We start from the raw sequence: 13,895 nt of genomic DNA, 5'->3' as shown, positions 1-13,895 counted from the left end.
TGTTATCTCCGGTTCCCACAAAGGTGTTGGCGGGAGGCAGATCCTGCACAGCTTGGTGCTTTTTCCCCGCCGTGGGGGACTGCGGGTGCAGCTGGACGGTGGGCAGGGGGGAGCTGGACTTGTAGTGTCGGGCCAAGTCGGGGCTCCCGGGACCCCCGTTGACCGAGCGGTAGCGTCCCATGCCGGGGCTGTCGGAGAGCTTCTCGTTGACGCCGTCGTAGCGCTGACCGTTGGGTTTGGACGCCTCCACGGTGACGATGCTGCTGTAGAGCGGCTGCTTGGATTTCTTCTTGTTCTTGTCCTTCTTGGACTGCTTCTTGCCTTTGTCGTGCTGCTGTGGAGTGAAGAAGTCCTCGTGGTCCTTCTTGCCCGCCTCGTAGCCGTTCTTGTTCTTGGGGCGGCAGTAGCGCGCCATCACCACCACCAGGATGATGAGGACCACCGTCATGATGCCCGACACCACGCCGATGACGATGCTCAGCCGCTGCTTGCTCAGGTCGTAGTTGGGGTCGCCGGCGATGTCGGCGTTCAGCGGCGTGCCCAGGCTCCTGGCCACCAGGGCCTCCACCACCGAGGAGTTGGACACGCTCTCGTTGACAAAGACGTGGACAAGCGTGGTGGTGCTCTGCGATGGCTGCCCGCTGTCGTTGACCAGCACCACTAGCCGGTGGAGGCCGTAGTGCTTCTGTTCCAGCTTGCCCACCAGCGAGATGACCCCGGTGGCACGGTCCATCTCGAACAGCTTGTATGGGTTGCCGCCAATGATGCTGAAGTTCAGGTCAGCGTTGGAGCCCGTGTCGGTGTCGGTGGCGACCACAGTGCGGACCACTGTCTGGACGGTGCTGGCCGGCGGCAGAAGTGTGTACGTGTTGTTGAGGGGGAAGATGACGGCGGGAGGGTTGTCGTTCTCGTCCATCACAAAGAGTGACACGGTGGCTGTAGCGGAGCGTGGTGGGTCACCTCCGTCCACTGCCTTAACCCGGAATGAGTACTGCGTCTTCTGCTCGCGGTCAAATGACACTGTGGAGAAGATGGTGCCAGTGTCGTTCTCGATGGAAAAGATCTCCTCCTCTTCCTCTATGAAGAGACTCATCTGGGCGTTGGGGCCTTTGTCGGCGTCCATGACGGTCACCATGCCAACGGGGCTGTTGGGCTGCAGGTTCTCCTTCACGTAGAACGTGAATACGTCCTGCATGAACTTGGGCTCATTGTCGTTCTTGTCCGCCACCAGCACGACCACCGTGGCTGACCCCTGGAGGATGGGCATGCCCTTGTCCTTGGCCACCACCTTGAACTCGTATCTCTCCGTCTGCTCCCGGTCCAGGATGGTGTTCACCTGGATGTCCCCGGTGTCTGCGTTGATGGAGAAGATGCCGTTGACGGAGTTGTCGAGAGAGTATGAGATCTCGGCATTCTTACCGCTGTCTGCGTCCGTGGCCCGCACTGTCGTCACCCGTTCGCCAGGAGCGTTGTTCTCCGGAAACGACACCTCCACCGTACTCTTGCCAAAGATGGGTGGGTTGTCGTTGGTGTCGCCCACCTTCACCAGGAGCGAGTTGTTGCTGGACAGGCTAGGGCTGCCCGAGTCCACCGCCACGATGACCACAGTGTACTCCTGCACAGCTTCATAGTCCAGCGCAGCGGACGTGTGCAGGAAATACTTCTTCTTGTTCATCTCCCCATCATTCTCACTTGTCAGCTTTAGCTGGAAGGGAACGTCACCCACCACAGTGCACGTCACAAATCCGTTCTGGTCCTGGTCACGATCTGACACTTGTACCAGTGCGATGGGTGTGTCCACTACCACATCCTCTGCCACATTGGCCACTCCATCACGCAGGTAGATGCGGCCAATCTTGCGTATGTCAATATTTGGCACGTTATCATTCTCATCTTTAATATTCAGAACAACAGTGGCCTTGTCTGTCTTGGGAGGCTGCCCGCGGTCGCGTGCCATCACAGTGAAACGCAGCTGGCTCACCTCCTCGCGGTCAATCCTGTGGAGCACGCTCAGCCAGCCTGTGCTCTCGTCCAGCCTAAGGAGCCTCCGCACGGACTCAGTGGCGGCGCCAAACACATACTCAATTTGACCGTTCACGCCGACATCGGCATCCATGGCTTTTAATTGGAGGATGGGGGCGCCAGGGGGGCTGTTTTCCGGTAGGTCAGCCTCATACACGCTTTTCTCAAAGCGCGGGCTGTTGTCATTCACATCCGTAATCATCACTCTCAGAATAGCCTGTGAGGAGCGTGCCGGATCGCCCCCATCTTTCACGCGCAGCGTCAGTTCATAGGAGTCCCGCTGCTCTCTATCCAGCGCGCCTTTAATGATAAGCTGCGGCTGTTTCTCGCCGTCAGTAGTGTCAGCGACTTGCAACTCAAAGAAGCTGTTCCGAGAGCTGTCATCAAACCGCCTTTTGCCAGAGTGAGAGTCCCCATTGCTCCCTGAACTAGAGCCCATTCGTCTCACAGAGTCGCCGCTGTCCTGAATGAGCTCATATCTCTCAATTCCATTCCTGCCGAAATCACGGTCGGTTGCCGTGGGCAAAAGATATAGCGTGCCAATTGGTCTGTTTTCTTCCACAGACAGAGTCAGAACAGGAGACGGAAAAGAAGGCGTGTTGTCGTTAATGTCCAGAATTATAACTTTCCCTTCAAACAAATCTAACCAGCTTTGCGCCGGTCCAATAACTGAGACTTCAAAATCTATGAAACATTCATTCTCATCAAAAATCATCTGGCACTGCTGTAATTTCTCGCGGTCTATCCGCCTTTCGTTCGTACTAAGCTCCCCAGTAATGTTGTCGATTTTGAAATATTCTGAGCCCGACTCCAGGGTGAAAGTAACCTCACCAGAGCCGGCTACAATGCCCAGGTCGGCGGCTACATTTCCTATTCGGATATCGGCGGGACCCTCCTCTGCCAAGCGGTAGCGGAGCACTTTCTTGGCGGCGGGCTGAGTCAGCAGCTGCAGGATGAGCATCGAGTAGCACAAATAGTCCACTGCACCAGTAGTCCTCATGATTCTAGGTAGTCGTTAACCTTGTTTTTCTTGTACTGAAAAACACAAATTGGGATTTTACACAAAAAAATCAGTTGAAGTGATAGATTCAGATGCGAAGCGTAGTCTGGTGTTTCAAGAGGCGTGTGGATTCATGGTCCAGATTACATACACTGCTTCGCCTGCAATAGATCCCAGCCTCTGTCCAGATTTGCACCTCCTTCCCCGCTATGACAGATTCCTCAGTCCCTTCTTCGAAGCCACGTCTCCCGCTAACAGGACGCGAACTGTCCGTTTTCCCCAGCCATATGTAACGAATTCGTTAGGGAGTTTGACTCCGAAATAGCAATTGATCAAAAAATTACTGAGGCTCGTCCATCATTTCGACGTTTGGAAACATATCAGAATTATCTGCCGAGTTCGTTTTTCCTCCAATAATGAATCAACTTACACTCAAACAGTCATTGAAGGATGTGGGTTCATGATCATTTCAGTTCAATAATCCTGTTTATATTTTTCCTTGCGGACAATATTTTCCAAAATTGATTTAAAAAATAAAATGATTAAAATTAAATAATATAACGCACCAAACAGGCGCAAACGCTGAGAACTTTGCCGGGCTGTCCCTCTGTCTTTGCACCGTGCGGCGTCAGGTTAGACTCGAATACACTGTCCGATGCCCCGTGCAAACGCTTACAACTGCTCAGATTTTTCTTCACCGACGACTTAACACATGCACACGTACGCTCCGTGCCTCGGAGTGCTCTCAGTTGGCGAGCAAAGGAGAGAAAAGTCCGCAGCCCAGCACGGTTTAGTGATGCGGGATCAAAACTGAAGAGTGATGAGAACAAATAATATATTCTGAATAAACTGTAATCCAGTTAGATGACGTCTTGGAAATATTCGTAAACATCCAGCGAGAGAAGATTATTTCCTCTGTCCCGCATTCTCCCGGTCCTCAGGTTCTCACGGCACACTCCGATCCGCGCACTTGCAACAGCAGCGCGTCTGTTCGCAGCCCCTATCTGCGCCACTGTGCGAGCAATTCACAAATGATATTGCAGTCTCTCTCTCTCTCGCTCTCTCTCTCTTTCTCGCTCTCCACCCCCTCCGCTCGCTCCCCTATCTCAATGCGTGGTGCGAGGGCTGAACTTGATCGCTCAGTTTAAAGGGTAGTCGGGGAAGTATTTGTCAGAAGCACGAAAGAGACATACACGGATACATTCTAACAAACGAAGAGTGCTTCATTGCTTCTTGGCATTTCCAGTATGGTCAGCGTTCAACCATATAGCACACTACCTAATGCAATTCCACAAGTCGTCTCCTTTCCTAACTGAAGATTGGTGATACGATCACGGGAGGATACATACATGGATCGGACATTGTTTCATTTTCTCTTTAAAATAGGCCAAGTGATTTATGGATGGCGTTGAAGTGAGTTCAATTACTATAGTAGGCTATATAGGTTATACATCCGTGCTATACATCCGTGCGTATACTGCCAGGCAAACAACCCAGCTGATGACATGAAACTGTGTTGCCAGCTCACATTATCAAACGCACTCATGATATCAACTAATTTAAAAAGCAGTAAAACTTGTACGTTCATATGTAAAGCGAGTTGAAGACTTGCATACAATGATTTGAACACGTTGTGAACTGACTTTGTAGTAGCCTACTTATACGACTCTGTGAAATGCCCGTTCCAGAGATTTGCACACTGTTCAGATGTCCCAGCCTTTATCCACGATAAGGGGGATTTCATTTTGGCAAGCTCAGACCATCTAAATGTCAGGACGGGGCTCAATAGCCCTATGGTTTCTCAGCGGTTAAGAATACCAATGCGTGTGGTCGTCCGTCGTAGTCGACGACGTAAAAGACATTGCATGAACGTTTTAGCAGGCGCCTTTTCAACAGCAAATTTTTCGGAGCAGCGAGGCAATGTTCGGGGACCACGGACAGCGCCACTGAGACTGTCCAGTGTGTGAAATCATTGAAAAGACGGAGGAGTGTGTGTGCGCGCGTGTGCACACTTAAATACGCAGCTCTCACCAACGGCATGTGTCTCTGTGTGACCGGCAATTATACCAATACCAATTTTGGTAATCAGATGTTTGCTTCAAAATGTTTTAAAATCAATGCCCGACACTTCTGACGCCTCAGTCGCATAAACACGGATCATAAAACTGTTGAAGATATATATTACCAATGTGCTACAGGCTTGATGAGGTAGCCCAGTCATTCGGTCAAGAATCGAAGATACACTTAAACTCGAATAACACCCTAACGAAAAGATCAGTGCTTATAAAACATATTTAATGTTTGAAAGCTTGTATCCTAAGCCTTTTCTTGTTAGTGGGCAACGGCTGAGCTCAGATGACTGTGAAAAAAGGCTCCGGTCCATACCAGCACAGTGGTGATACAGTAGCGGGGTCTGGAAAGCTCCTTTGGCTGCGGCACTTTCTCCACTGCTGAGTATTCAATTCAGGCATTACACCAATCGTTGCTCTTGAGCGCCCTCTGTCGTTCGCTAATAATTATTGGTTCCTCCAGTCGAATTTAGGAATTTACATTAAAGGTTGGGTCTAGGCCTAGGCTATCCAGGTGAGGGGATGACTTTGTGTCGGCAGGACGTTATGGCAAGGTTTCGTTCACAAATTATTTTGAGTTTTCTAGCTTTTTAGAAAACTTTGTTAAGCCATAAGCCAAACATTTCCGTCCCAGTAGCCTCCAGCACCAATACTATGGTGCAAACTGCAAAGATGAAAACAGCTAATAACCTGAAGTTTAACCATTACATTTTTAACAGATGTATAGTTGTATAGTAACTGTTATGTTAGGCGCATGTTCTACTTAATTTACAATCATTTAGCAAACCATTCCTCCCAACTTATTCAATAGGTCCTATATTAGGCAAGTGCAAAGTTGGTTGTAACATTCACCAAACACTTACAGTAGTCTATAGTAGCATTTTGAAAATAGAACAGAAATAGTCACACAGGTAGGCTTATATCAGCTTATTTCTGTTACACCACTGTAGCATGCACCTAGAAGGCTATGGAGATTTGAATTTTAGACACACCATGGAATCTTGAATGGACACCATGGCAAGGGTTGTCAGTCAGCAGGCTACTTTTTACATTGAACATGTATCAAAAGGTTGTGTTTTAAATTCTATTCTATATTCTATTCTATTCTATTTTGCAAATCAAATCGGCATGGCTCTTTCTGGGTCACAGATTTGCTTTGGTGATTGATATTTGAAAGTATAGCGTTATTACTGTAGAATATTGTTAATTGCACATGCGACTCAACTCGTCGTTGAAGTGGTGGATGTTTTCCTGCCGACCGTTCCCCAAAGCTCGTGCTATTTCTGAGCAGTGCTTAGCTCACAGGTGCCGAGACCGTGGGTAGCTTGATTCAATTAATTATGTCCCCGCATTGCTGGTACAGTACAGGCCTCCCCTGTGAGGGGCAAAGCGTCATTTCCATATCCTCACCGAACATCCCAGGTCATCCATCACACTCAGGGGCGATTAGTCATCCGGGCAGCATTAAATCTCATCGTTCGACGTCTCCCGCTGCACTCAGACACCCTGAGCACGAATAATTTGCTTTTTCCTATAGTTCAAATGAGATTCAATGGCTCAGCTGCAAAAGCACTACAGTACAACAAAATAGAACTGACCAATTACACCACAGAGCTGAAAGATGTAGGCCTATTAATGAGGATCCAAAGCATACAGCTGTCCCCATGTGTTCACATTTGTTCACATTGTTCACACGGAATCCATTTAGTTCCTAAGAAAATTACATTTTGTATTGAGGATGTTAACTGCACTAGATCTGTCAGAATAATATGAATGTGTGCCTTGATTCCTGAGGTGATTTTCAAAGTCTTCATGATTTCAGAGGACTTTGAAAACTGAACTCTTAATTATAATTAATGAATCCTTAATTCTTTATAATTATGCGATGATGTTAGTTTGGTACTAGAAACAGTTGTCCCAATTTCAGAGTCCTACAACTAGAGGCACTTCCTCCCCTGTACTTTCTTTCAACCTTTCTCAGAGGAAGGAGCCTGCCATATCTGCTAGGTTGAGTGCTTTTGCCTTTGGCAAGTCATAGTGTCACACAGGATCAATTGAGAGATGGGTTCATTATATGTCATGACCTGTGAAGTAACAGAGACTTCTGTGTACGATATATAGGAAGTGAAAGAGGACAACGTCTTTTCCTCCTATTTTTTTTTTCACAATTCGGAGAGACACTGTGGATGCCGCTCCAGATTGTATAACCATCTCAACAATGCCCTTAAGCGTCCGATATTTTTGGTTCGGTTAGCTCCTCTCCCCCTAGGCACAATCTCAAGAACACATGAGACTTCTGGCAGCCATTGCACTTCAAGCAATAATGTTTGAGCCCAGATCACATTTTAGATCACATAATCTGAATGTAATATTACCAATGAGGGAATATAGGGTAAATTGCAACACAATATTGTATCTAGTGTTTACATATATCTAGGGTGACTGGATCATTTCACAACACACTCTGAAGCATGCTGTGTGCATTTCATTATGTCATCATAATTATTTTTAATATGATGAAGAATATTAACAATACCATTGATTATATGAATAATGTTTAGGAACGTAACCACAGATCAGACATTGCCGGAAGGCCTCTTGCATTGTGTTTGGACTGTGTATGTCTGTTAATGCAGAAAATGGATTATTTACTTGATAGAAGCTAACTTGTCTATCAAGTGTTTTGGCATGTCATATTGGTGGGAGTATGCAACGCCACAAAAACATCACATCATTCATCTAAAGAGAACTACAAATTTGGATAAAGGTTTAAGATTAAGCTTGGTGGACAAATAAACTGAAAATCTTTAAAGACTTGGTGAATTTGGAAGACTACCCACCATGTTAGACATCATGGCTTGATGACGCCAAGTATATTTCATTAATTCAATTAGCCAGCAACAAAAACAAAAAAAATACGTATTTGCCCATCTGATTGATGAGTCAAAGACTGATTCACTGACTTCCTGTGTGTGACATCCTGCATGCAATCCTCGACCGACATTGACAAGTGCTAATGATGACCATGACGCAGCTGTGAAAGTAGACCCTATTACCACATCTGTCATACCAGCCAGTCAGAAAGGCACAGTCCATCATGTGTAATAAGTCATTAGAATTGATCAAGGGTCAAGGCATTGTGGAATGTCTAGGCTATGTCTATCTACAGTACATAGTTTGTATGCTGGTTTTCGTGAGTCAGCTTGCGTAGGTTCAAATCCGTGTTTATGCCAGAGGACCACTAGTGTGGGAGTGCGCAGGTTGGTCAATGATTGAAGATGCATCTTAAGTTGCAGAATCTCAGACCTTTGTGGCCTTAGAGGGCTGAGGTCATCTGACGGCCATGACTTTCTGAAAAAACAAAACAACAGCAAGTCCACTGCTGGCATGGAGACGCAATCGATATCCCTCTCATCTGCCGAAGAAGCTACAGTAGTTCCATCTGCAATGGGGAGTGGAATCCAAAATAGCCTTCCCTCTGCCTCCAAAGAAGGCTTTATATGAGGATCTGCTTGGAAATGGACATACAGTAGATCTATATAGTTAAAAAAATTGCTCTAATTAGCAAAGGCATGAAGCCTTTTATACCAAGGAACAGAGTCCACAGCCTTTGCAGGGCATTGGCCACTGCTCCTGCTGAAGAATCCTACCGATAGGGGCATCATCGCCAGGCAGCAGCCTTTTCCAGACGCTCCTGGTGCTTGGAGAGGGGGCTCCGCGCCGCGCCACATCCCACACAAGGGCTCTCCGGGGCCTCCTTACAGTAATTGAGAGTGGAGATGTGCAGCGGCAGTGCTTGTGGTTCCATTAGAGGGTGTCTACGGGCTTGTTTTCTGACTGAGCACAATCCTATTGCAGGGGCCACCAGCGACAAATTAGTAGTGGCCCCTAACGTAAAAAAAGAGGAAGTTTATGAGGAAACAGGTGAGAGATTTGTTGATGTGTGAGGTTAGTAGGCAATCAAATTACGCCACATACCCCTCCACCATTGGTGGGAAAACAAACTGTGTGTGTGTGTGTGTGTGCGCGCGCGTGTGTGTGTGTGTGTTTGTGTGTGTGTGTGTGTGTTGGTGCACACCCATGACCTTACCTTTAAGGCTGTAAAGACCAAAAACAACATGGGTTTGCCTCACACAAAATACAACAGCACTGTGTAAATACAGTGGTTGGGTAGAGTGATAGTAAAGCACTTGAGATGAACACACTGAAAACAGATGAAAGCAGTTTAAGGGTCACTACGAGACATTTATTTCTTGTATTATCCACACTGAAAAATCTGACAGGTGTCTCGAGAGTATTGATTGATGATCTGCTGTCCTGGAAAGATAATGTTGAATTTGTTTGGAGAAGGGCTTTCTCTCTCTGCCATCTTAGATCTTATGGGGTGAGCAGAAAAAAATATTTTTCTTTTCCTTTTGTTTTAGTATTAATGGTACAAGAGTGTCCACTACTAAGCCAAAATATCCCATCATACAAAAAATCTACTCAAGGATTGTAGGCCAACCGTTTCAGAACCTTTATGAATCAGCCTACCATACACATATAATGATAGGCTAACAACATTGTCTCTAATCCTAACCGTGTTGTTTTGTTACCATCAAACTGCAGATATGGGGTCCCACGATTTCATAGGATCTATCTATCTATCTATCTATCTATCTATCTATCTATCTATCTACACCCAAGAGAAAATAACAGGTTTTTCAACTGATGGGAAAATGGGGCACACAACTACCACGGTCACTGACAAAAAGGTCTGGGGAAACAAAACCAGTCCAGCAAATAGAGACAGAAATTGGGTAGAGGGTGAGCTAAAGACATTCTAGAATGCAACAGGTGAAGTAGGGGGGGGGGGCACTATGGGCTCTGCAGACACACAGGGATGAAGAAATCAATGGCACATCACGTGACTGCCCGGCTGGAACACCACAAATGGAGTGACACAGAAAAAAAAACAGTTAAAAGCAGAAAAATGGTTGGTGAATTAGTACCTGTGGCCATGAAGATTCACTTTCCCATTCAGTTGCCCAGAGAGTTTCCCATCACAGACAAGCACACTGAAAGTCAGGTGTTGACTGAAGGCCCATTTATGGTCCCTTTTTGTGTGAAAGACATTTACTCTGGAAATGTTTCCAGAAAACTGTATGAACAACATGAGCAGAGTGTGAAAAGAAGGCTCTATCCTTCCTCCTAGGCTGTATCCTTCATTTGTCGTTGAGAATAAATGAGCTTTAAGTTGACACCCCAGTCTCTCAACAAAAAGATGTATCAGTATCATCAACTAATCAGTGATGTCAGTAATTATTTTATTTATATAATGTAAGATATGTGTTATATGTGTAAGATGGAAAACTGTCACTCTGACTAACTATGAGTGGCACCTATATATCTGTCTACCATTAGTAAATGTCTGATTGTAACCAAATATAAATCTGAGAAACTCCCATGCACTATACTGATCCTTTCAGTGGAGGCTATGGATCACTTGTGTTTATTTGGTATGTGTGTGTGTGTGTGTGTGTGCGCGCGCGTATGTGTGTGCGTATGTGTGTGTGCATGTTCCAATCTGCCGGCTGTAGGATCTGCGTCTCTGTGAAATCAGGGGGCGTACTGGGGAGACGCTAATGTGATACTTTCACACCAGCGTAGCCTGTTGCGCCTTCACAAAGGCTTATGGGTAATCCACCCACCTAACAAGTGAGAGGAGAGAGGGGCTTGCTATGGAGTCACTAAGAGATGCATGCAAAAAACCCTTACAGTACTTGAAATGGAACGTTTCATATTTTATTTTCTGTATTTTCTTTGTTTTTCCGTTTTGAATTGAAAGTCATGATGACTTTGTGCTTTCTTTGTCAGAATAGCTTTTTTTTATTGCTGTGTGTGTGTGTGTGTGTGTGTGTGTGTGTGTGTGTGTAGATGGTATCCACTCTGCTCATGACAAAAAATCTCACATGCACGCCACACACACACACACGCACATACACACACACACACACGCACACACACACACACACACACACACACACACACACACATATACACACACACACAGAGCGTCTGTGAGCCAGGCACGTGAGCAGCAGTCATGCCCACCCAGCTTCCCCTCTGTCCAGTCTGACACCGGGCTGTTTGTGACTCAGTGACCTTCAGTGCTCCCCTACGACGCCCTACACGGGAAACATGCTCCAAAACCATGGCTTACAGCGTCTGTTCCAGCTTAACGCGCCCTGCCTTCACTGTGCGCCAGTCTCTGTGTGTGTGTGTGTGTGTGTGTGTGTGCCCACTCTGCCTTCTCTATGCTCAAGTCAGCATGATGAGGCATGTTTAGTTGGCAGCGCTTTGCTGTGGTCATGTGGTGTGAGTGTGCATGTATCAGTGTGTGTGCACGTGTCAGTGTGTGCGTGTGTGTGAGAGAGAGACAGACAGAGTGTGTGCATTTGTCAGAGAATGAGAGACTCAATCAAAGAATCAAAAAGAGAGGGAGAGAGAGAGAGAATATAAAAGAGGACTATAGCAAAAGCAGCTCTGACATCAGAGCTGCGCTCTTACACCACCAGTGTGGGAGTCGTGCAGAAGCCGGCACATATGCGTGTGTCATCTGTCCTTTTAGCAGCCTGTGATGCTGTCCTCTCTATCCAAACTAGAAAGGAGAGAGAGAAAGGGAGACCGAGAGATAGATAGATAAATAGATCCTATCATTATATTTTTATGGTAGGCTGATTCATGAAGGTTCTGAAACGGTTGGCCCACAATCTTTGAGATAGGTATAGATAGATAGGTATATATAGAGAGAAAGCACTCCATCTCCTCTGGCTAATTCCGTGACTCTGTCAGAGACCCCCTTTTCACACGCCGAAGTGACTGGAAGAGGAACTGATGCAAAGCGCTGACTTCTTCTCTTTCTTCTCCCTCTCCCTCCCTCCCTCCCTCTATTTCGCCCTGCCTCTATCTCTCCGCCTAACTCTCTCCCTCTCTCCACATCCCTCTAGATCTCTCTCTATCTGTGTGCCCCCCCTCCCTCACTCTCTCTCTCTCCGTCTCTCCCCCCATCTCTCCCTGCCTCTCTCCACTCCCAGCATTACCCGGACGCTGAATGCTCATATGCAGTGATTATGAGGACTCAGGGACAGTATAATGGAGATGTATGGCCACTTCCTTGGCTCTGACCTAAAAAAAAAGAGAAACAATCCCGGGGCACGTTAAATCTGCCTGTCTGTCATTTGCATGTATTAGGATGGAGCAAGGCGAATGGCGTGCAGCTGAGAGCGGGGGGGGTCGGAGAGCTGGGGATGTGAGTTAGTGGGTAGGTGTGTGTGGGGGGGAGGGGGTAGAGGGGTTGTTTGGAGGGTGTTTCCGTCTGGCAGCAGGGGAGGGAGGGACAGGCGCTGATAGCTGCCTCTTGATTTGCACGGTGCTACATCACTTGCTGTGTTGCAGAGTCAGTCGCCGTCCAATTTCCCCCTACACTCTCACAGCCTAGTATCACACAATTGGCCACACAGAGCAGAGTGAGTGTGTGTGTGTGTGTGTGCGTGCGTGCGTGTGTGTGTGTGACAAAGAAAGAAAGAGGAAGAGAAGCCTTCAAGAACAGCCATGTTCTATAGATAAGACTCCCCAGCAAGGCAAAAACCAAAAGTGGGCTTGTGGGTAAATACAAAGTAAAGATATAGTTAGCAACAATAACGGCAGCAAATCTCTTTCAGCACTTTCAACGTTCAGCTTTGCAGCTTTCAGCTGGAGACTTGCACAGTGGTCCTCTGACAAGTTTTCCAAAGGGGAGCTGAACTTGTCATGGCACCCTAGAATATAAAAAGACAGGCCTCAACTGGAAGTTTATTGAAAACTGTATTTTTTCAAGGCCTTACTGTCAGGCTTTGAACCACTTCAAACCACCAGACAGACAAACAGACAGACAGACAGACAGAAAGATACAATTCTTCCTCTCACTCTTCAGGTACCTGTAGTTACCTTTTCATCCATCTTTTTCTCTTCTTCTTGCCTGTGTTATGCTCATTGTGTCAGATTTTCCTCTCAGTTAATTCCCAGACATAAACAAAAAATTGATAGAAAAGATAACAATAAAAGATAAATAAAAAAAATAAATAATAGATTAAAAAAATCCCTAAAACTCTAATTTATTCAGAGTGGAAAGAACATATCAACTTTATTAATTAATACATTCAGCACTCAGGCTGCAGACCTTGTTCCCATCTTGGAGCCTAATGATGCCCAGTGTGTGTGAGCACTTCTGGCTGGGTACGGATGACAGGGTAATGCTAAATATCAGACAGGAGCCATGACAGCTCGGCGCCCCTGAAGCCTCCGTCCTCTTTCATTACCTGTGGCAAACAGGATTCAGAATTGGCCATTTATATTTCATAATTGCTTATCTTGACATTTTCACGGCGGATGCATAATTTGTCCAACTCTGGCTCTGAATGGTCGTCTAATTAGGGGCCGGCCTTGTGCTGAGTTTGTCGTTTTCTGGGGGATCTGTAGCTCATTTGTAAAAATTACACGGCTGACTTTTGAGGCACTCACTGAAAAAGTGTTTTTTTTTTTTTTGCTTTTCTGGTCCTGTGCAAAAAAAAAAGCGAGCTGACTTTTGGGTTGAAGTATTGTTGTGCCGTGCTGTATTACTCTGTGGAAAAGTGCTCATCATTAACAGAATATGTCTGAAGGGCATGTGATTTTACACACTGTTTTTCACTGCTTGTCATGCAACTAGATGATGTCCCAGCTCATCAACGCAATGTATTTTTTGCAGTAGACCTCAAACTTCGACAGCTTTTATTCCAAGAAGT

The 13,895-nt window shown here is 46.4% G+C and overlaps 1 protein-coding gene across 6 annotated transcripts in view; it reads right to left on the bottom strand.

Moving 5' to 3' along the window:
* Nucleotides 1-4,034, bottom strand: part of pcdh7b (protocadherin 7b) — a 127,943-nt gene extending 123,909 nt beyond the window's left edge. For all 6 annotated transcript variants that reach the window (XM_042070181.1, XM_042070182.1, XM_042070187.1 and 3 more), the window contains exon 1: nt 1-4,034. This exon is cut by the window's left edge and continues 65 nt beyond it. In XM_042070181.1, the coding sequence (XP_041926115.1) occupies nt 1-3,022 (3,022 nt within the window). In that variant the 5' untranslated portion in view covers nt 3,023-4,034.
* Nucleotides 4,035-13,895: the final 9,861 nt, after the last annotated feature.

Source organism: Alosa sapidissima, chromosome 18, assembly GCF_018492685.1.
Source record: "Alosa sapidissima isolate fAloSap1 chromosome 18, fAloSap1.pri, whole genome shotgun sequence".
NCBI classification, from domain to species: domain Eukaryota; kingdom Metazoa; phylum Chordata; class Actinopteri; order Clupeiformes; family Clupeidae; genus Alosa; species Alosa sapidissima.
Note: the sequence above shows the minus strand (reverse complement) of the source record. Positions and strands in the feature narration are given on the sequence as shown.